The sequence below is a fragment of the Girardinichthys multiradiatus genome, chromosome 23 (genome assembly GCF_021462225.1).
Source record: "Girardinichthys multiradiatus isolate DD_20200921_A chromosome 23, DD_fGirMul_XY1, whole genome shotgun sequence".
NCBI lineage: Eukaryota > Metazoa > Chordata > Actinopteri > Cyprinodontiformes > Goodeidae > Girardinichthys > Girardinichthys multiradiatus.
Genome location: NC_061815.1, coordinates 38,844,923 through 38,868,304, shown reverse-complemented (window position 1 = coordinate 38,868,304; position 23,382 = coordinate 38,844,923). Strand labels below are relative to the sequence as shown.

At 39.4% G+C, this 23,382-nt stretch overlaps 2 protein-coding genes across 2 annotated transcripts in view; one reads left to right on the top strand and one right to left on the bottom strand.

Annotated features, from left to right (window-relative positions):
- Window positions 1-280: 280 nt before the first annotated feature.
- Window positions 281-9,011, bottom strand: tspan7 (tetraspanin 7). Its single transcript, XM_047352601.1, has 8 exons — window positions 8,782-9,011; window positions 4,769-4,957; window positions 4,615-4,689; window positions 4,439-4,534; window positions 4,176-4,328; window positions 3,999-4,082; window positions 968-1,046; window positions 281-870 (listed from the first exon to the last, which is right to left on the bottom strand). Exons 1-7 carry the CDS (start codon window positions 8,866-8,868, stop codon window positions 978-980), a joined length of 753 nt encoding a protein of 250 aa, XP_047208557.1. The 5' UTR covers window positions 8,869-9,011; the 3' UTR covers window positions 281-870; window positions 968-977.
- Window positions 9,012-11,831: 2,820 nt separating this feature from the next.
- srpx2 (sushi-repeat containing protein X-linked 2) overlaps window positions 11,832-23,382 on the top strand; it is a 15,419-nt gene continuing 3,868 nt past the window's right edge. The window contains exons 1-7 of the mRNA XM_047353132.1: window positions 11,832-12,090; window positions 17,377-17,451; window positions 18,114-18,305; window positions 20,310-20,486; window positions 22,026-22,149; window positions 22,230-22,351; window positions 22,444-22,623. Coding sequence (XP_047209088.1) covers window positions 12,042-12,090; window positions 17,377-17,451; window positions 18,114-18,305; window positions 20,310-20,486; window positions 22,026-22,149; window positions 22,230-22,351; window positions 22,444-22,623 — 919 coding nt within the window. The 5' untranslated portion in view covers window positions 11,832-12,041. The remainder of the gene's footprint in view (window positions 12,091-17,376; window positions 17,452-18,113; window positions 18,306-20,309; window positions 20,487-22,025; window positions 22,150-22,229; window positions 22,352-22,443; window positions 22,624-23,382) is intronic.

Sequence of the window (23,382 nt, the reverse complement as noted above, 5' to 3'; positions counted from 1 at the left end):
CCCATGGTTCTGGTTCTTATTGCCATTTGTGGAATAACTGAGCGCTTACCAACCATTTCATTACATTTAAATGTAAGTTTACATGCAGTTATTAGGTCACCTCTTCCATGTTCTTCTACTAATAAACTCAGTTAAATTTCACACTAGAGAAACCAGAAGTCTTTCATAGCTTATATTTTTCCACCGCGTTCTTGATGAACGAGGACTGTACCCCCCAAGTGTTTACGTGAGATTTCACTTTTTCACAACCTCGGTAGCAAACAGACATCCTGAGACAACAAACGCTCAAAGATTTCATCTTTATTTTTTTACATGCATCCACCAAAGAAAAACACTAACACTGAAGACTGTGAAATGGAGTCATCTGAGCTACAGGAATTGGCACATCATGGTTTTCATCAAAAATTGGCCCACAGACCATTTAAGGCTAGTTTCTTTCTAACTCATCCATCACAGAGCAACGACCTCTCGTCCAGCTCTTTGGCTCCCATTAGTTTCACATATAAACACACAAATGGTGTTGGAAGGTTTTCTTTACACTACATAAAGCTTATTAACGACAACTAAGGCAGCTGCAAGACAGGAGACACAAATACTGACAAGTTAACTTAAATGAAATCATAACTACATAGTAACAACTATACTTAAAGAAAATCCCTTATGAAATCAGTGAGCAACAAATCTTTGAAATATGTAGGAGCCTTTGTTTGAGTGTAACAGCACCGCAGATGTTGTCCCTTTACCGTATTCCCTTTCTGCTCGGCGAGAGAGTAAAAGTAGAAGCTCAGTTGTGCTCCCTAAAATGACGCTAACACATATATAACATTAAAATCTGAGCTCAGTTTGCATGTGGAGCTGCCCAACATCCGCCTGCAAACAAAGAAGACAGACAGTGACGTAAAATCACTCAGTAAATGAGGACGACGTGGTTAAATGAAAGGGGAAGTGAAGCCAATAAAAGCCTCACCTTTGAAAGGTTAGACCATCTCATACTGGTTGTTTGTTATGTAGCGAGACAAGCAGCAGGCCAGGAAGATCCCGATGAGCTGAGGGGGAAATTAAAAACAACATTTATCCGCTTTCCAAGCAAGAATACACACAGCGATATGATGAAGCTTCAGACTCATTCAAAGTTCCCCAGTGGCCAAAGTTAGTATTACCTGCTGTGTTCTCTGCACAGCAACATTGAATTTTAACCCTGCTGCTGTAAATTTACAACCTGATGACTGATTATCAACATTAGCGTCAGCACGCTCACGTTTTAACTGATAACACCAGTACTGATCTGGGTTATTGTTACTAGTGTCCATGATGTCCCACGCCCTTTTGTCAATTTGAACCATTATTTTCTATCCATTTATCACCATTTCACACCCCATTGCCCACCAGTTCTCTTATCCTGTTAGTGCCATGAAATCATATTTCCCTGTTCAGATGATTTATGTTTTTAAATATGTTGCCCATTTGTTTTAGTTTCAACAAATCAGACAACCTGGCATTTAAAAACAAGTTTTTAAGTGTTTATTTCATTTATTTAGAGGGAAAAAAAGCCTCTCAACCCCAGCTGGCCCAGTGTGAAACAATAATTACCACTAAACCTAATAACTGGTTATTTCAGCCACACTGGAGGGCTTTTAGTTATGAATGGCTCGTTTAAGGACATGACACAATCACATTTAAGTACGGACTTTGACTAGGCCACTCCAAAGCCATTATTTAGGTTTTTTTTTTAGCCATTCAGAGGTGGAATAGCTTGTGTGGATTTAGATTGTTGTTCTAGTGCATAACCCAAGTAAGCTTGAGTTTAGATAGATGAGTGTGACCAGATTTTCACAAGGCCAACTGGACATCCTTAATGTACGTCGTTTATGTATCACATATTAAAAGACTTAACAGCTCGTGGAACAAATGAAAGTTTTTTTTACCTTGTTGACACACACGCTCCTTGTAAATACCCTCAATACTGGGTAAGACAATTCTAACAGTTTACCTGCTGTTATCACAGTTTTTCTGACAGCTTTTTCTGGGCCTCAGAAGAATTTCCAAACCACCAGAAAACACAGAAGGATAAAACACCTTCAATAAAAACATATGAAGCATCATGCTATGAACACTAAAGGAAAACCGCTTCTTTACAAAGTACATTGTTTATCGAGTCTGTGTACTGATGAAGTCAATCCATACATCCCACTTTAATCTGTGGTAAAGCACAACGCTGAGTTATTTAAAACTTGTGACAGACTGTCAATAGTTGTCCAAGTCATTTCATTAGTTGTGTTTGAGTTTAGCAGATTTTACTTTTTTACAGCAGTTAAGAAAAAAAAAGTCTAAAACTAGACAGTGCTCCTCTTCTTAAATAAAAGACTGACCAGGGCTGTATCACCAGCATACTTAAAGTGGAACTAAACTCCGTGGAAAGAATAACTCCACCCCCAGACAAATGTTGAAAATTGCCACCAAGGTGGGCAGCGCCAAGGGTGGGGATGAAAGGAGGACTGTGGTCAGGAGGACGAGGAGCAATACCAACTCCTGACTCGCTACGGGGGACGGGTCTGAGTGAGACGGTTTTATACCTGAACCGTGTACCAAGCTGTACCATTTGACCAATGGGAAAATTCAACTGCAGTAACCACTGTTCAACCCTAAGAGGTCAGCACTAAGACAGTTTAGGACAAATATTGCAGAATAAGATGAGTTTACATGAAATTAAAGCAATAGCTCAGTAACATGAAGATAGCACTATTAAGGCTCAGTTTACACAGTTTATAAACTTCTTTAAAGTTAAACTTGGTTTAAATTCATAATGACAGCGTTATTGCTATAAAATGATCTTCTCAGACAGGTGACGGTAATCCCGATCAGTGCCCTGTTTTTTTCCTGTCTCCAGCTGCTGGAAGTCAGGACTGACGCAGTTCATTTAAAACCCATTCAACCCTTCACAGTTTAGGGCCGTCTGCGTTTTTAAACGTTAACTGCTATGAAACAAACCGGGATTAATGCTATTTTGGTCTGATTTGACTGTGTCTCCAGATCACAGCAAAGACCCACTTACTTAGCATCACAGTATCCGATCTACACACATTAAGGTCCCTAAAGTGGAAATGCACACAAGAAATGGCTTAGGTAGATAAAAAGGTTTTGGGAAGTTAAGATGAAACAAACTTACAGTATCAATGCTGGTCAGAACTGAAGCAGAAATCAGTCTGAATGCTGCCAGAAGGCTGGCACTTTGTGTCTAAGCTGCTTCCTTCAGACAGCATTTCTCCTGACCTCCTCCTTACTGCATAAATCACCATAATAATCTTCACTTCACCAACTCAAACTGAAGCTGGAAACCTGCTCATCTCCTCGTTGGCTGCTGCTGTGTTACGCACTGATGTCTGAGTTTGGGATGCTACACTTGGCACTGTAACTCTTTACTAACTTTCGGCTGAAACTGAAAATGAAAAGTTGTAAAAATGATGAAATATGTCCTGTAACTGCTCCACCTTCAAACACGTCTGACTCAGAGGATTTACTTGCAATTTTTCTTTTAAACAAATTCAAACACAAACATCAGGTTTTTTTGAAAACATGCTCTACGTGTTTAACAAAAGATAAGTGAAATAACCCTTTAGAGCATTCGATAGAAGTAAACGTTGAACACTTACTGACCAGCGGCAGGTAGACCCAAACCATGTGAACATGTTACACTTAAAACAGTTTTATTTATCTAAAAAAAAAAAATTTTTTTTTTTTTTTTTTTTTTTTACTTGTGACCCCTTAAAATACTGCAAACAAAGTTTTTAGGACTATCCAGTAATGTGTGAGTTTAAACTGTTTTTATGGCTACCGATGAAAATTATTATAATTAAATTAGTGTTGCTTAAGGATGACTGCGAGGAGAAGATGATTGTACTTGTTACATTCAGCTTTAACCCCTACATTGGTAAAAAAAAAAAAAAAAGACATGCTTAAGTTGATATATTGTCTAATATTAGGGAGATGAAGCAACAAACCTGGAAGAAAGCAATCCCAAAAGAGACCCCGGCAATAACTCCTAGGTTGGCTTCCAGCATGTTGGTCACCAGTGAAAAGCAGCCCTAACAGCAAGAAAAGAAACATTTACCATCAACTTAAAGCTTCCAACAAACGTTTAAAGTTGAAACGGATCACCCTGATTCGTCCTAACCCACCGTAGTGTATACTTCTGTCTGAGCCTTGTCCAGGTCCTTCAGGGTCTCCGGAGAACATTTGTCGGTTTTACAGCAGCTAACAGGGATCCCGTTCTCCTTAAAGTAACTGGTGTTTTTCCAGTCCGTGAAATTCTGCTTGCCGCAGCAATGCAGCTGGAAAAATGCAGAAGAAAATCTTTATACAACAGAAACTGATCATATTGGACTGTTTTCTCATACAAAGTCATACAGGAGACGAATCTTCGGTGTGATGTAGCACCAACCTTTCTCTGGAGGTCGTCGACTGCGGCGCTCTTGTCGTCTGTGCCGCTGTACGACGTCACTGCGCTGTTATAGGCAATGCCGATTTTAGTCTTGATCTGACGGATACAAAACAAAGCAAATTAGGCATTTATTTTCACAGATTCTACAGGAAATGTGTCCTGTTTTCATGTTTTACCTCATGTCTGAAGATGAAACCTGAAACCCCGGCAACCAGCTCAGCCAGGAAGACCAGAGTCAGAAACATAGCATACTGGAAAACAGAGGGGAACAACAGTAACACCAGAGTAGAGATGTGAAAACGGGATGTGTCCTCCCACGTCCTCACTCACCAGTTTGAGCATCCATGGACTTCCTCGGCATGTGGCGAAGCAGCCAAACAGTCCAAAAATAACAATGATGGCTCCGGTCCCAATCAGGACATATGGTGCGTTGGTGCCCTTCTCGGAGATGAGGGTGAAGTAGGCCTCCAAGCTGACCTTCCCCCAGACCCCAACAGCCAGCAGGATCACACCTGTGAACTAAGGGCGGCAGCAACGTTTTAATGGCTGTGACTTGTTGTATTTTTAGTCAATTCAAAATATACAAATAATAAATGTGGCTCTTCTACGTTGTTCTGTAGAGATGCACTGATCAGACTTTATGGAAGACACCGATTTCTAGTTTTATTTGAGGTCGGACCTGACGATTCAGATTATTACACATAAAAACCTAAAAATGAAGGAATTAAAAGAGCAGATCACCAACCTTCATCTGAACACTCAAAAACGTTCAAAGTACGTGCTGTTGGTTGGTTTATAGGCTGAAAATAGCGAGTTCGTTTTAAGCCAATTGGTGAATAAAACAAAAAAGATTTGTTCTGCTTTTTAAGGTTTGGAGTATTTGGTAATCGAAGCTAAAATATAAACTGAATGAAAACGGCCGCTCTCCTCACAGTTCAAGTGACCGATCTGCACAAAAACTAATATTTTCATGTGAAATGATCTCAAATGTGAAGATGGCGCACTAAAGGCAAACACTTTTATGAGTTTCAGACATCTGACAGATAAATATTCAGCAGTCTGATTAACAAGCCGAGTTCTTTCATCATGCCGAGCATCAATTTTAGTCCAAAAATGTGTTTCCTTGAGCAGCAAACAGGACTTGATTTCATTTCTTATTTAGTCTGAGAGTACCTCTGATGTTCATCAAGTCTGACAGGGATATCTGGGATCCTTTCATTTAACCGTAGAGCCCAGCATCCAGGGTGAAGGAAACAAAAACTATTTCCGACATCGATTTCCTCAACCAAATCCACACCGTTCCCATGGGAACAAATGCAGATGAGAAAGAGGGAAGATCGGATTTCTCAGACTACAGACAAAAAGGATAAGGTCACCTGCACTGCAAGACATCTGATAATAATGTGGTCCGTTTATCCAGCTGTCAGATATATTAAAACAAGGCCGGGACCGGCTCTAACCTCAGCCTGTAGTTCAATCATCTAAATGTTTTCTTCTTTAAAGCGTTGAGTCAACGGTGTGAGCGGGGACAGCTTAAAACTGCCGGCAGCAATAAATGGCCAGAAAAAAGCTCTCTGACCTGAACTCTGTTAGCAGCAGCTGGTTGTTTGATCAGCACAAAGATTAACACTGGGAGCAAAAACAGGCCCTTATTTTCCTCTAAACACATGGATGTTTTTATCCTGTGTGCATGAACAAGTCATTTTGGCCATAATGGTTTTAAATCAACTGGTTTTGATGATAAAAAGAGGAAATATTCATGTTTATACCCACTGGGTCTCCCTTTAGCAAACAGTAACATCATTATTCTTTTTAGTTTGAACATTAAAACTAGTTAACTACATCATTAGTTAATATAAGAGGGAAAGGTTAATATTCCAGTGACCCAACCACGTCAAACACTTTGTTTCTGCAAATAAACCAGTCATTTCATTCTAATTATGTCTCTCCAAACTTTCTCAGTAATTTCAAAAGGTAATGTAATTAAGTGTTTGCTGTTCTGGAAAAAGAAAAAAATCAGGCCCTAATCATGATAACACCGTCCTTGTGTTTTAAAAATGGGATAAGGCTCTAAAGCTGGAATACGGAGCTCAATTTCCCACATTTAAATTTCTGATTGTTTCCACCTAAATATTTATTCAGGGTCCATCCAAAAAACACGAGCCGTCTTCTGTAATAATCTCCTTTTCTTTTCACCATTCCTTCAGTTTGGTGTTTTCTTGATGGTCAAAGGACTAAAAGGTTCTCCTCCTGGACTGATCTGTACAGGTTGACTAGTTTGATATTTGTCTTGATTTTTCTTTGCTTGTACGTAAGCTCAGACTTACAGAAAACGGGACGCACACACAGAGCTGATCTGCATGGTTGACTGCTGATATTCATCTCACATTTTTTTAAATCAAGCTCTGATCTTAGAGCTTCATGCTTTGACAACCGTCATGACCAGACCAATGAGCATACTAGGTATTAGTCAACCTTTAAGACTTGTGTAAATCAATAGTACATTGTTTTAGGATGTTTAAAGAAAACAAATATTCTAAAGCGGATGTTCTGGGTCGTGATTAAGAGAGGCATTCCGATCTATGCATCCTGACGCTCTGCGTTACCCCGACGCTACACAAAAATCAGCCTGATATTCTGGCACTTTAGAGCCAACTAATTCATGATCAGCGACCTTAGAAAACATGTCGAGCAGACGTTATATCCTAAAATCAAAAAGCTGAAAACTCTTTGGTTTTGTTGTCGTAAGACTACGTTATTCTGCACAACTCACTTCATTTATTTCACCCGTTTACACTTCATTGACTGCTTGAAAAAAAACGTAAGCTTGTTTTTGTAGTTTTTCTGATAATGTGTTAAAACAACAATTGATTATCAGTTTCAAAAAGGCGCAAAAGATTAATGCAAGTTAGCTTTACAATGACAAAATTCTCTGTTAGGGAATCAATGAACGTTTTAATTTTCATTGATTTGATTTTAAACAGTCCCGTTGCTCATAAGAAAAGCATCTAGTTTGATAGTTTCATGCATACTGTTACTTTACATTATATGTAATGCTCTGACTTTTTTTTTTAACCTAGATCCGTGATCTCAGCATTATTTGAAACTTTGGTTTAAACTCAAATGAAGATGATATATATTTGATACAAGCACCAGAACAGGAATGTGAGAAATTTGTTTTTAATTTAACATTTTTTCCACTAAATTGATGTATAGGTTGGGAAAAAAGAAAAACAAACAGAAGTTTTAGGTTTGTTAGACGTATTTAACATTTTAGAACAAAGAATAATCCATGCATGTTTAGAAGAAAGATTAAAACTGACTCAACTAGAGTTCTCTGTCCTTTCTACTCATTTTAAAATATCAAACAGTAAAGTTCTGACATTTGTACAGACTGTAAACAGTACCCAGAAAAAAACAGGAACAAGGGAAGGAAGGAAAATGAAAGGGTGGTATAGAACAAGGAGGGACAAAGGAAGGAAGGGGACAAGGAAGAGAGGACGGACACAATCAGGGAAAGAAGAGGAAAAAAACAGAAGGAAGGAAAAAGGAAAGGAAGGAACTTAAGGAAAGAATGAAGGTAACAAATGAGGAAAGCAGGAAGCACATAAGGAAGTAAAGACAGAAGGAAGAAAATATGATTACATTTAACCAAATGTTTTAATTATAATTAACCATAACAAAGAAGTTACATTCTTTAAAAAAAATTATTTTCAGATTTCTAAATAGGAGTTTTTTAAGGAACTATTTTTGTAGCTAGTTATTGCAAAGTTATCATTTTCAACTACTGCCTCCACTTAACCTCAAACTACTTTAAAACTGTAAATGATCCAATTACATTTAGCCAACAGCAATCTATTTTCATGCGAAAAACTACTTTTCACCCAGCAAAGCGTTCATATTAGGGTTACATTTACATTTTGTACAAATATTCCGAATACATTTGGGTTTTATTTGCATTAAAATGAACGGGTTCTACTTATCTGCAGCTAAACGATCTCCTGTTTTCAGTTAATTACTCGGTTTTTCTATCGCTGCTTTGCGTTATGTGTGAATTTAACTGGGCCTTTTGCAGCTGTGTTTTATTTCCCAGCAGCAGCCGCTGATAATCAACAACCAGTTCCTGCGTCCTCCAACGGTACCGGAGTTTCCAACAAGTGGTTCTTGCGTCGAAACCAAGACAAATAAAACGTGACTTGTTTGATTTTATTCAACATATTGAACTCCTGCAGTGATTTTCGTCTTTCCCCCACCACCCTCTGCGGCTCAGCGGCCGCTTTCACCCCCATTGTTGCTTCTTTTATTCGCCCTCCGTCCGCCGCTCTCTCCCCCCAACGACTCACCCAGAAAATGAGGCTGTAGGAGATGAGGAAAGTCTTCAGGCAGGTAATCACTGGCTTCGTCTGAAGCCGCCGAGACGGTGGCGACATGTTGGAGTTTAGTTTCACAGATGGAAAATGCGAGATAAAGGGGAGAAACAAAAACAGGTTTCCTTCTCTTTGTCCCGACGCCGAGATAGGGGCAAAACTTTTAAGGATTCCTGGGAAAAGGGGGAAGTGTCGTCACTAACACAGGAATCACTTTCCTGAAGAAACAAACTGCTTCTTCCGACTGCGTCAAGGCAACGGCAGCCATATTGGAAACGGCTCAGAGAGGATGCAGCTGCCAAAATAAAAGCCCCGAGCAAAAGAGGGTTCCCTCTGTCTCCATGAATTAGAACATCACTGACAAGTTATTTTATTGAAATAACTCAGTTCAGAAAAATATTCATTACGCACACTGTGATATAGTTCAAGCATTATCTTGTCTAAATGGACTTAAATGTTATTAAACAAGACCAGACATGTTACTCGATAAAGCCTGCCCAATCACTGGGAAACTACAAAGTCTGGCTGTTCACAGAGTTTTGTATCCAAGCATATTGATGGAAAGTTTAGTGGAAGGCAAATGTGGTAGAAAAAAGATGCTCAAGCAAAAGCAATAACAACAGCCTTTTGAGGATTGTGAGGCAAAGCTGTTGAAGAGTTTGGTGGAAAGTTCACTAGGCAGGGACTGTGGCTGCTCCTCACAGATGGATCCAGGACATGGACTACAACTGTCACATTCCTTGCAGTGTCACTGATCTGCCTGTCTGTCTTTCACTCACATGTATAGTCTGTCTGTCTGTCTTTTTTTTAACTGACTTTCATTGTTACCTGAGCCATGCAGGCTCTTCTTCTCCTGTGCCCTACTCTCACCACAGATTACAATATCTCATAATCTTTGGAGATCCTACCTGAATTTAAATGTCAACCTGCCCATCACAACTGCCCAGAGCCACAAGAACTGTCATAGAGCTGATTCCTGATGTCATTCCTAACACACACCTCGCTATCGTGTTTTTTCATAGGTCCAAAAAGAAACCCTGTAACTCAATGACCTTCTCCAACAACACTCCTAAAGCAAACATTGAATAGTGCTCTTTCTCTCCATTAAACCATATGGCTGTTAACTACACCCTCTACACCCACGACTGCACCCCCACCCACCCGAGCAACACCATCATCAAGTTTGCGGACGACACCACGGTGGTGGGGTTCATCTCAGGAGGGGATGAGACGGCTTACAGGGCGGAGGTGGAGCATTTGTCAGCATGGTGCATGGACAATAACCTGACTCTGAACACCTCCAAGTCAAAGGAGCTTATCGTTGACTTTCGGAGGTGTAAACAGGACACACAGCCCATCACCATCAGCGGGGACAGGGTGGAGATGGTGCCGGACTTCAGGTTCCTGGGCACCCACATCAGCGAGGATCTGATGTGGACCACTAACTCTATGGCGATCCTGAAGATGGCGCAGCATAGACTGTACTTCCTGAGGACTCTCAGGAAGAACAACCTGCGACCAGAGCTGCTGTTGTACGTCTACCGCTGCTCCGTGGAGTCGGTGCTGAACTGGGTCATCAACATCACTCAGAGACTGACTGGCTGGCTGCCCTCTCCCCTCCCTGGAGTAGATTTACTCCACCCGCTGCTTCAGGAGAGCCTGCAGCATCATCAGGGACTCCTCACACCCCGGTCACCATCTTTTTCAACTGCTCCCCTCTGGGAGGCGTTTCAGGGCAATAAGGACAAAAACAAACGGACTGAAAAACAGCTTTTTTCCGAGAGCTGTTGTTGCCCTGAACGCCTCATGTGCACTGTAACAACGGTTACTATCAATAACGACATAAACCGTGCAATTTCTTCAACACTAACTGCAATATGCTACCTCATGTGCAATACTGGAACAACCTGTCAATATTCTTGTATATATATATTTTCCACCTGCACAGTCCTTCTTATAACTTTTTTTTATAACTTTTTTAACTTTTTAATATTTATTTTCTTTAATTTGCACTACTTGCCTGCACTGTTTCTGTTCTGTTTTGAAAATTTCGTTGCACCCATGTGGAGCAATGACAAATAAAGAATTCTATTCTATTCTATTTTATTCTATCTATTCTAACCGTCACCTCACTCATTTTGCTTACATACTTACAGCAAGGCTCATCAACATCATCCTTGCTCTAGAAAAGGCTGATTCAGAACCTCCAGTTGTCCCCAGAAATGGATCAATGCATCAATAAAATTATTTCCAAATCATTAAAGCTTTAACCTCAGCTGCCCAGGGTATTGTTCTACTACATTTTATCAGCTTTTTCAATTTCTTTCTAAAACTGCGGCCTATATATGTAGTCAAAACTTTTGGGGGCTAATAGAGTAGAATACAATATACAATGTTTGGTTTTCGGGATTTTAAGGTTACGTATTTTATACAAAAAACAAATTAATTTTAATTAACCACAAATTAGCATTTTATTGCCCTGTGGGCAGGCGCTTTTATTTTGAAAGTAGCATCACTGTTTCCTGTGTGACGAAGCGCGCCTTGACGTCTAGGCTGCGGTGAAGTGACCAGTAAATAAAGTGATTACAACGTGGCACTTCGTGAAACATGGGCATAAAATTAGCGGTTTTCCTCTCTAAGTTTTTATTTGGACCAGTTTTATCCAGCCGGATGTTTTCCAACTGAATAATATCTAAAATAACAACAAAATGTTTCACGAGTTGCTGATTATTGTTACGTCTAATTAGTGTTTATCAACTGCAGATTTTATGTTTGAGGAATTTGTGTATAAATAAATAAATTCATGAACTAGATCATGGTTATAATATTCACGATTTTAGCAAAGTTTAACAGCCTTGTCAGTGTAATTCAGAAGATTCACTTTTAATGTTGATAAGTTAATCTCTGTGCAGACTGTTTATGTGTGGGGTTATTAACGTGCTTCATCATGTTTAATGCAGCAGGTGGGAGGAAACGTGTATACATGTGAAGCCCGATAGCGCCACCTACTGGTGCTACATCCTCTTTACTCTTTTACTGGGAGACTTTTGTTTCTTCAGGAACCTCTTTTTGTCCTCAGCGGGTTTCAGACTAACTCAATATTTCTGAAAGCTTTTTGCCAAACCTTTTTTTTTTTCTTCTTTATTGATTTCATTTAAGCTCTGACTGCCATCCTGCACAAAACACAAAAAAGGGTTTTTATTTTCCGGCCGGAGTGTGATCGTTGTGGTACTGCCATGCCAAACAGCCGCTGTGTTGCTGTGTTCATATTGGTATTCTTCACAGGTGAGTCCAGAAACTAGAAGCAGAAGAAGGGAAACCATCTCACAGCAGATGTACAGCTGCATGCATTGCTTTTATTTATTTCAAAATGCACGAACCCTTTTAGGAAGTGAGACTTTGTGAATAAATAACCGTATTTTAATCCTACAAGAAGCATTATTTTTTTTACTTTGTCTATATGACACAAATACTGAGTGAAGAAGCCCAAATTAACACCTTACTGCCTCATTTCACTACAACAAGAATTTGTAACGTCTCCTTTTCAAGAAAAAGAAACCAGAAAATCTTTTGAAAATGTATATTTTTTATTGGATCATGAACAAAGTTACAGAGAGTACAACTGGTAGGAAATCCAAAAAACATATCAGTAACACTTAAAATGAAATAAGTTACCCATTTAAAAAAAAAATAATTTAGCGTTAAGTAGTTACTGAATAATGTTCTGAAAGTTAAGAAACTGCCAGCTTCTTTTCTGACACAATAATGTATGAAATTCCTAAAGTTCATTATATCTCTCATATAATTTGGAGTAAAAAACACAAATTCATATATAGCTGAATAAAATATGAGTCTTTACGGGTTAATCAAAGCTTTTGTTGTGTTTAAATATGCAGGTTTAATGACATATGTTGTGTGTGGGATTTCTGGATGTAATTAAAGCAACTCGTCATTCATCCCTTGCTACTGGAGTGCTGGAACGCCTTCATCTCAGCAAAAACAACATTTGTATTAGACACAGATGTGCTGACTGCAAAGTGATCTTCCTCGCAGGAATGAGAAGCTGCTCCTCAGCATCCCCCAGCATGCAACTTGCCAGGATGAATTAAACATTAATCCAAATAACATCAAACATACAGTGAAGCCTAAGCCTAATTTAAAAAAAAATGTATACCCTTCTAAATATTCAGTGGAAATAATCTCTATTGGCATTTACTGACCAGCCTTTTGTATGTTTTTCCACTGGTATTTTAACCATTTGTCTTTGGTGATGAGCTCCAAGATGGCCATCATCCTAATCCACAGATCTTCTATCAGATTCAAGGCATTACTCTTGGGGAGGTTGCTTCCAGTCAGAAGAAACACGCTGGTTACACTAAAACAGGGTTGTCCAAGTCAAGTCCTTAAGAGCAAACATCCTGCAACTTATAGATGCATCGCTTCTTCAACAAACACGAATCAAATGGCTGAATTTCCTCATCACCAGTCATTCAGCTCTGCAGAGGTCTGGTAGCCTGTCGTTCATTTCATTTGGAGAAGGGCTGCATCTAAAAATTGCAGTATAGTAGCTGTCCAGGGCTGTACTTGGGCACCTACCTCTGCATTAAAATAGTCCTTTAAGCCTCAATCTGCCAGAAGTATGAATAGTTTTGGGCTTATTGTATCATATTTTAATAAAATATTTCTGGGCAAAAATATTAGTAAACATGCTTGACCTGTTCTCTGTAAAAATGCTGGGTGTACAATAATTCATTTGAAAAAAGAAAAGAAGCAAGCAATGTTTACAAACATTTGAAACTTGAATTTTCTTCCGATTATTTCTTGTTTCAGGCTTTATCGGGTTAATCTGTAGCCGAACCTCCCTGCCTTCCTTCCTCCTTCCCTCCCCCTCTCATCCTCAGGTGCTCCTCTGTGCTTTCTGGCCAGGTGGTTTAATTACAACCCTGCTCCAGTCACTACCAGTTAATTACTGAGGAGCCCCATCTGGTTCTCTGCATTATTTGAGTGCCATGAGAATTTAGGGCCTGTGTCAGTGCTGTTAAAGTTAAAGGATGTGCAGCTTTAATGCCCTCATGCATGATGATGCACACCGCTTAAGGTCTGCTGCTGCTTGAATCTTGCAGAGTATCAGACTGATGAGTGTTTATTTCCTGTGTGACTAATTCTCTGTGAGGAAGAGGGGGGGTATGTTAGGCTAGAGGAAAACGTTACAGAGAGGAACACAGAGCTCATTATGAGGAAAAATGCTGATGACAGCTTTAATCTAAAAATCTTCTGGAACAATTTGCTTCCAGAGCAGGAAGGCTGGATGTGTTGCATCCCTATTAATAGAACATGTTGTTGAAGCGATCTTGTAGCTGGTGAGGTAGAAAACTGACAAAACTCCAACTGAGTTTGCGAAGGAAGTGGAGCAGGAATGAGGCCTGAGACGGGGGTGGAGGGCGACAGTCTGGAAACTCTGGCTTCCAGCTCCAAACATGGAGTCAAAGGGGACCGAAGAATACATGAGCTGTTGTGCAACGAGACAGAAAAGTGATGACTCCTCAAGAGAATAATGAAAACATGCTGAGTTTCCACACGACTGAAGCATTTCATAACACAACAGGCTTCCCTTTATTCCTTACCATCATACAAGTAATACAGTCATATTCAATTAATTAGAATATTATAGAAAAGTGTATTTATCCCAGTAACTCAGTTTACTAAGTGAAACATGTTATATAGATTAATTACACAGAGATTGATGTTTTCAAGCCTTTATTTCTGTTATTTAAGATGATTTTTCACCTCCGGCTTATAAAAACACAACATTTAAGATGAAAATATTACATCACACCAATGAAACAACATTTTTGATAGGGAAACTTCAGCTTAATGAAAAGTATGTTTAATAGTTGCTTAAAGGTTGTGATTTTCAAAAGGATTTTTCAATGTCACAACGAGCCTCAGTGGAATGTACTTTCTGATTTATTGAATATGACTGTACATTTTCCTATCCTCCATGCCTTCAGTGGGATTTAAAGCTCTCCTCCTTAACAATAAACCACAGAGAGTTGACTCTCTATTCTTTAGTTTCTTCCAGAGATTCTGGTTCTGGACTCTTGCTGGGTCCGTCAAAAACTTACATATTAATCATTTCTTCTCTACACTAGTTCTGAGTCAGTATTTTACCCACTACATCAGTGTTCATTGAGCATTTCCTTAGTAGCTGGTAAAAATATTCATAACCCTTGAACATTTTTACATTTCAGCACATTACAACCTGAAACTTCAATGCATTTAACTTGGATTTCATATGGCAGGAGGACATTAAATGTTCTTTGAAGGCCTTAAAGGTTTGTTGGAGAACATTAGTGAAAAAACAGCATCATGAAAACCAAGGAACACAGCAGACAGGTCAGGGAGAGAAACATCACACCAAGAACTGTCCATCATCTAAAAATAATTCTGTACTATATTGTTTGTAATTTTGTTCACTTTTTATTGATGTTTACTTGTTGCTTTTATTATTTATTTATCCTTCCTAATATTACCTTACTAGAGGTGCACCTTTTATCTGTCCTGCCTCTGAAACTATTTAATTTCCCCCTAGGGGGATGATAAAGTTAATCTTTTCTCTATATTAATGATTGTATGCTTGTTATAAAGGTTTATGTGTTCATTTACTCGACTATTAAGGGGGTGGATCCCTGTGCGATCGAGCCGGTAGCGGTTTATTAATTCCCTGTTGTTAATTGTAGGAGAATATCTCTCCGTTCCCTTTGTCTTTCCGCCATCTTTTCTGCTTAAGACACTCTTAAACTCACTAAAATTTCTCCTCACTTCTCCTAACATTTCTTCACGCTAGGAGCTCTCTTAGGGCCTAAGATGCTTAGTGAATCACGTTCATCTTACGGAGGGAATATTCTAAGAAAAATCTTATCATTTGAGAAGTTCAAGTTGAAAGACAGCCATAAGAACTACTGTTTGCAGTTTGCCACACACCGTGTAGGGGACACAAAAAACATGTAGAGGAGAGTCTGGTAAGATGAGATCTAAACTGAACTTTGTGACCTCTACACAAAATCTTATATACGGCGGAAAACTCACTGCCTTGAAATGTCCTAAACCCACCATGCGATTTAGATACGCGGAGGTGGCAGCATCATGCTGTGGGGGTGATTTTCTTTACCAGGGGCAGGGAAGCGGTTTTGTTGGCTGCCCCCAAAGCTGGGCTAAATCCCAGAGGGGAACAGAGACTTTTCTGTGGCAGCACCCAGACTGTGGATCAGTCTCCCTCTGTCTGTCAAGTCCTCTCTGTCCTTAGGTCAATTTAGGTCCAGACTGAAAACGTATCTCTTTTCCCCGGCCTTCAACACTAGCTGAAATATAATAAAAACTATGTATTTTATTGGTCCCAGACTTGGGAAATTCTTTTAATTTAATTGAAATTGAGTATATTTTGGTTTGTTGCTTTTACTGTTACTGTTATTGCTAATTTTATTAAAATTTTTATTTTATTCCCCATTTTTATTTTATGCCTATTTTTATCCGTGATGCAGTAACTGTTGTGCAGCGCTTTGGTCACCTGAGGTGGTTTTAAATGTGCGATATAAATACATTTGAATTAAATTGAAAAAGTAGGTAGGAGTTGATGGTAGGATGGATGGATACTGGTCAGTCCTGGAAGAAAGCCTGTAGGTTCACCATCTAGCAGGACAACAACCCTAAACATACAGCCAGAGCTACAATAGTTTAGTACAGTTGTTTATATCAAAGGATATTAATGTATTAGAATGGCCTAGTCCAAGTCCAGACCCAAACCCAGTTGAGAATTTTTAGCAGGACTTGAAATGTGATGTGACTAAGCTTGAGTTATTTTGCAATGATGTGCAAAGCTAGAGAAGACGTTCCGCATCAGAGTAGTAGATATAATACACAATAAAATGTAATGTAAAGTTTACAGGGTGGGAATACTTTTGTGCATTAAAGTTATGGTAAAAACCATGAGAAAAGAAAATTGATGCTTTGCTCAGACATTCAAGGTCAGGCTGCATGGGACCTTCTCACGAACCATGAAATGTATGAAGCAATGTGGTCAAGAAATTAATAAATGTCCGGATCTCAATTTCATTAATTTTTCCAAACAAATAAATCACCAGTGATGGCAAGAAAGCAATTATAGGTTAAACTCCCAGAGAAGTAGCAAAAGTGGATGTACTATTAAAATTTGGTGACACAGATCCCCAATATGTTAATCTAGGCAGGAGAAACCTTTAAATGAAAACAAAATTTAAATTAAGGTTTTAGGTATAAATATAATAAGGCACTTAGCATGCACATTTATTTCTGTGAAAATGATCTTGAAGCTTTTAAAGGTTTTAAGCATCCATCAGGCTTACTGATTTGAAAACCAGACATTTCCTAACTGGAATTTCTCCAGTAAAGGAACAGGAAATGAGCCAATGTGAGGGAAACTGTTTACCAGCCTGTCTCCATGTTACTCTCATTTTTTTGTTCTCCACTCTGACATGTATCCATTTGAAACATTTTAGACTTGTTAAAAATGTATTTTCTGTCTCCACGTTCCAGCTGGAGCCACCACAGACTACGACAGCTACAGTGACTTCATAGAGGAAGATTACACTCCCCAGCTGGACTATAAAGGTGCGCATGTGAAACAAACTCATATCATTTAAGGCCACATAGTTCTGTGGTACTACACCTCTTCATGCCGTATGTATTTGGTGAGCAAGATTAAAAATGTGATGTTTATGATGGTGTTCACGTCTTAATAAATGCTTTCTTAACTTAATACTGCATTAATCAAACAGTGTCACCAAATGTATTACAGGCATAAAGAGCCTGAATACTTGGGACTAATAAGCTAACATTTGGTTCAGGCAGATCTTCGCACTGTACAACATCTGAATTTTCTTAGAAGATTGTCTCGGTACCATAGTTAGAAGAAGTGTGTGCCACATTTATGCTTTCATTTTTACTTTTTTAATTATAACTTTTTCATAAATTGTTTTGCATAAAACTGAACTTGGCTTGTGGGAAACATACAAACTAGCATAAAATGTGAGTATTTTAGCACTTTGTTTTCTGCAGTTATGTTGCACAGGGATAATGTAGTGCATTGTGCATGTATTAAGACAGTATTGCAAGTATTAAGAAACTTTTTCTTTAGACTCTGGCTGCTTTTTCTGTCATGTTCTCTTCAGGGTTTTTCTTAAATATGGATTTTCTCACCTTCAAAAACAGCAACAAAAACCTTTGTTTTTGTGCTTTTCTTTTCTTTGTGTGCCTTTCCTCTTTCTAAACAGACCCAAATTGGTGTCGTTCTCCGCAGCTGACCAATGGTGAGGTGGCCTGCCGCTCCCCTCAGGGCGGGGCCCACAGGGGCATGCTGGGCACCCTCTGCGAGATGACCTGCGATCGAGGCTACCGACTGCAGGGCAGAAGGTCCATTCAGTGCCTTGCCAACCGTCTCTGGTCTGGGACGGCTTACTGTCGCAGTACGTGGAACAAGTGCAATCTGCATCTGATAGAAATGTCATTATGTTTGCTGAGATTTTCACGATCAAAATCATCGCCCATGAACTACAAATGCTTCTCTTTACAGGCTTTTAATATTGCAATGTACTGTTACTGTTTATTTTACCCTACAGTGCCACAGTCAGCCCTTAAAAGCACAATTATACTGAGCACAAAAATAGGAAAGTTGCATTTGGTTGATTATTTCTTTGTTGTAACAATTCCTCGGGTCAATAAATCTCTTACTATCAGAAAGCCTATGTATTTCCCTTTAAATCATGCCACATTTGTAAGGCAAACACATGTGTGGGTTGAGCAGCAGAGTTGAGTTTGTAGGTTGCACCCAGGAAAATCTTGCTAAATCCTCTCCGCCTATGCCAAACAGCTTTTGTTGGAGGCTGCATGATGGTCTGGGATGATTCTCGCTCACTGGAAAAGCAAGGCTCATATCTCCAGATATTTGTCTAGCAAGATGTCAATGCTCACCCCCAGAGATCGGGGTTTATAAAATCTCCAGAATTTGGGACTGGAAAGGATGGAACAACCTGCCTGCTGTCCAGATAACAACCCTAACGAACACTTGTGAGACATGCTTGGACATGCAGACTACCACACCGGCTGACATGCGACAAATGCTGGTTGAGGAATTGGATGCCATCCCACAGCAGTGTGTGACCAAGCTGGTGACCAGCATGAGGAGGAGGTACCAGACTGTTGTGGCTGTGAATGGTTCTCCCACGCACTAGGCCTGAGCACCCTGTTTGTCTGATGTTATTTTCAAATTGTTAAATTGCCTGTAGCACTGTTTATTTAGAGTTTAATCGTCCAATCCGATAAAAGATACCAAACAAGAGTCAATAGCAGAATATGCCATTTGGCATCAATGAAGATTTGATACGGTTTTCAGGGACACAACCCAAATACTCAACTCTGCTGCTTAAGCCACAGAAGAACTTTCCTTACCAAATGACACATTTTTACAGAAAACAAACAGGTAAGATTTATTACCAAGAAGCATCATTATTACAGAGAAGTAATCAACCAAATACAAGAGTCCTTACTTTGGGTGCTAAGTTTATTGAAGCAAGAACTAAGTAAAAACAGGAGTTTTTTAATTTTATAGGGAGGAAATTCTCAAGTCTACCATTCCAAATACTCTTAGATACGTTTCCTTCAGTTTTATCCAAGTATGCGGTTTCCAGTACATACTGGTGCTTGTCCATGCAATGCTCTAAACGTCTAAACCTGAATCCTAAAGTGGACGCTGAAGTTAATGAGAAACCAGAGCAATGAAATCAACAATGGTGTGACCTGTGACTAACAAGTCAGAACAACCTGCAGGCGTTCCAAGGAGGATAAGTTGGGACAAGTGAGGGATGAATTTTAATCATCCAGATGTGAAAAAATAAGGCCGTGATTTACAATTTCCTCCTCAGAGAATGACATGATGAAACTCATCTCAGCAAAGAGGGAACCAGAAGTTTGACATGTGGGAGCTGATTAGAGAGATCTAGGAAATGAAGCAGCTTAAAGAAGGGTTTGAACTACCTTTGGCACTGAGACAAGGAATTTAGTTTTCTCCTTATTAAGATAAGAGTGCAATGTTTACCAGAGTCACAGCAACTGTGCAGCGTCTGTATCCCAGAAGCATCCATCTGAGGCTGTTTGGATCAGTAGCTGTTAAATTAGATCAGATATTATTACATCAAACCTCAGTGTCTAAAGTAGGTTTGCTTTTCTTTAGTTTGGTTTTGTGAGCTAGAAGAATTTGTAATTACACAATGTTTCTGCTATGAGGAGCTTGAAATGATGAAATCAGCATTAATCACCAAGACAATAACAGCTTTTCAGAGATGATAAGAGCTACTGCAGGGAAATAACGTCTGGGTGTGATTCCATCTGTAAATCAGACGAAAAGCCAGAAACGTGACTGTAACGAGTACTCTGTCATAGTGTTGAGCACATGTTTGTTGGTGTTTCTGCAGGGATCCGTTGCCACGTGTTGCCCCTCATCCCACAGGGCAGATACACCTGCACTCATGGCTTCTTCGTGGACTCCAGGTGTGACTTCACCTGTAGCCCCGGCTATCGCATCGAGGGGGAACACTCACGCACCTGCCAGCATGGGGGGTCGTGGAGCGGAGTGCAGCCGGTGTGTTCAGGTAGGGTTTAATTAAAAGGAGAGATAATGTTCACATTTCAGTCTTTTAAAAATATTCTGTGAAGTTCGGATTGGATCCATTTGTGCTAGTGTTTAACTTCCTGGGATTTCTTTCACAAAACAAATTCAATATGTGTTTGCTCTCACGGTTTCACAGAAACAGACTCATTTCCGGTTCCCTGTTGTTGTAGGAGTGGATCCAAACTGCAGCCTGCTGTCAGTTCTCATATTCTGCTCCTACAATAAAACCCATCTCTGTTCATACCAGGAGTTTTTGTACTGCTTTACAACAACGCTGCTCTTATAAAGTATGGACAGATATTTCAATGGTGTGGTTGGTGATGAAGCTGTGAACATATTATACAACTTTATCCATCAACAGCATTTGGATTATGGTTAGTTAATTGAATAGTTGATATTTATCTGTATTTGTAAGTCTTGTTGCTTACTTATAGCACTTTGTTCTTTAAAGGGGCACATAATGTATTTTAGAGCCATAAATCCTTTCTTATTGAAAGCATGAAATATAAATAAAGCATATTTAGGTCTTGATATTTTTTTAAAAGCAGATAATTAATACTAAAAGCATTTTTTAGCCACGATAAACCTCTGCAGCCCCGCCTCTCTTAAAAACGGGAAGTGCGTGCCATATATGGATGATGACATGTTATCTGGATCTGCAGTTGCTATCGGATTCATTATCTGTATAAGGGACGTTTTATAATCAAAGAACATATTGTGGGGAAACTAACTGCAGGCAGACGGGCAGAAAGTTTAAGTAGGGAAACAGACTCTTTGTACAGACTGATTATGTGGAGAAAAGTGAGACTTACACAATCACTGCATAGCTTGCTAATCTAAAGGAGGCTTTTCTGCCACAGTTGTTGGGAGGAATACTGCTGGTAGAACCTCAGCAGAAATTACATTTTCTATCTGAATGCTCTAAGAATTTGTTTGTTTCCAATCACTCTAGTGAATCACAGGTAGACTGGGCTCACCACAAAGAGGCTTTAAGTCTTAAATCTATCCAAGGATTGGATAGGAATCTGGTCTGTTAGGTCTCTAAACTACAGCTCCAAGACATCATTTCTCCTGACTTCCTCCTTCTCACAGGGTCAATCACCATACAAATCCTCATTTTATGAATTCAAATTTGGGTTAGAGACTTTGCCGTTACTACTGTTTTTGTCTTTGGTGGATGATGTGCGATGCATCGATGCCCGAGATCATCATTATATTTTGGCTGCATTCTACTGACCTTTTTGCATATTTCTCAGACGGTTCTTAGCTATACGCCTGAAAACTACTGAAAAGAAAAAGTTGGTAAAATAATGATACATGCTGTTTTTTAGCATCTTAACGCATTAATGTGACAAGATGACTGACAAACAGGAACAACTAGGCAAGATCAGCAACAAGCTAAATGTTTACAAGATTTACTTGAACAAATAAAAGTAATAAAATGTATAGCCGCAGACCTTGCAAAATAAATGGCCTACAACAGTGTATAAAAAGTGTGGTGATTCATAATTTAATACAGATACTGACCCGCCAAAGATCAAGTGTCCACCATCCAGACTGAAGCTGGCTGATCCTGGAAAGCTCACAGCCAAAGTGAGCTGGGACCCCCCAGCTGCCACTGATACTGCAGACAAATTCCTTAAGTAAGTGGATTTTCTTTTCCTTGCTTCTCCTTCATCTTTTAAATAAATATCTGACCCTGCCCTATCTTTCTGCTGTACAGTGTAGTGTTAGTGGACCAGGCGCCTGGCACTGAATTTAAAGAGGGACTGCATGTCATCAGATACAAGGTGTACGATCAAGCCAGGAACAGAGCTACCTGCAAGTTTCTTGTACGTGTAAAGGGTAAGCAGCCAAACCTCAGAGAATTTGACTCATGTGGTTCTTTGAACTACTACATGTGGAGCTGAGACAGACATGTTTCCACTGTGTCTCAGTAAAAAGGTGTCTAGAGCTACCTCCACCTCTGCACGGTTACCTCAGCTGCTCCTCTGACGGGAATAACTACGGTGCAGCGTGTGAATACCTCTGCGATAGCGGATATGAGCGCAGGGGGACATCTAGCCGTGTCTGCCAGTTCAACCACAGCTGGAGCGGAAGCCCTGCCGAATGTGTCCGTGAGTACAAAGTCACACAAACCTCACATCACCATGTAAAGAGCTAAAAGGTGGAGCTGTATTGCTAAATTCATTGATATGAGTGTTTATCAGAGTTATCAGAGAAATTATTTAGTAACTAATTAAAAATAGTAGAAAGGAAATATTGTTGTTACACTTAAAACATGAGAATAATCAACTGGTTATACAGTCTTAAAGCTTTAACAATTTCTGGTAATCTATCTATTCACTTCCTTGCAAAGGTTTTCATAACTTTAAACATTTTCACATTTCTTTAAGTTAATAACAAAAACGCTATGATATTTTATTGGGATTTTATGTGATCAACACAAAGAAGAACATAACTGTAAAGTGAAAAGTGGAAGTGGAAGATACTTTGAAGGAATACCTTCTATTGTTGTTACAGCTTTTTGGGATTTTTCTCTACCAGATCTTGAGAATGGGATTTCTTTCCATTCTTCTTGGCAAAATAGCTGGAGCTCAGTCAGACTGGATGGAGAGCATCTGTGAACATAAATGTTCAACTCTTGAGAGTTTCTTACATTGATTTGTAGTTGGACTTGGACTTGGCCATTCTAACACAAGACTTAATTGCAGCTGTATGTTTGGGGTCGTTGTCCTGTTAAAAGATGAACCACAGCTGCCGTCTTAAGTTATTGCAACCTTTAACAGGTTTTCTTCCAGTATTGCACTGAATCTAGCTCCCGCCATCTTCCTATCAACCAGTTTCCCTGTCCCTACTGAAGAAAAACATCCCAC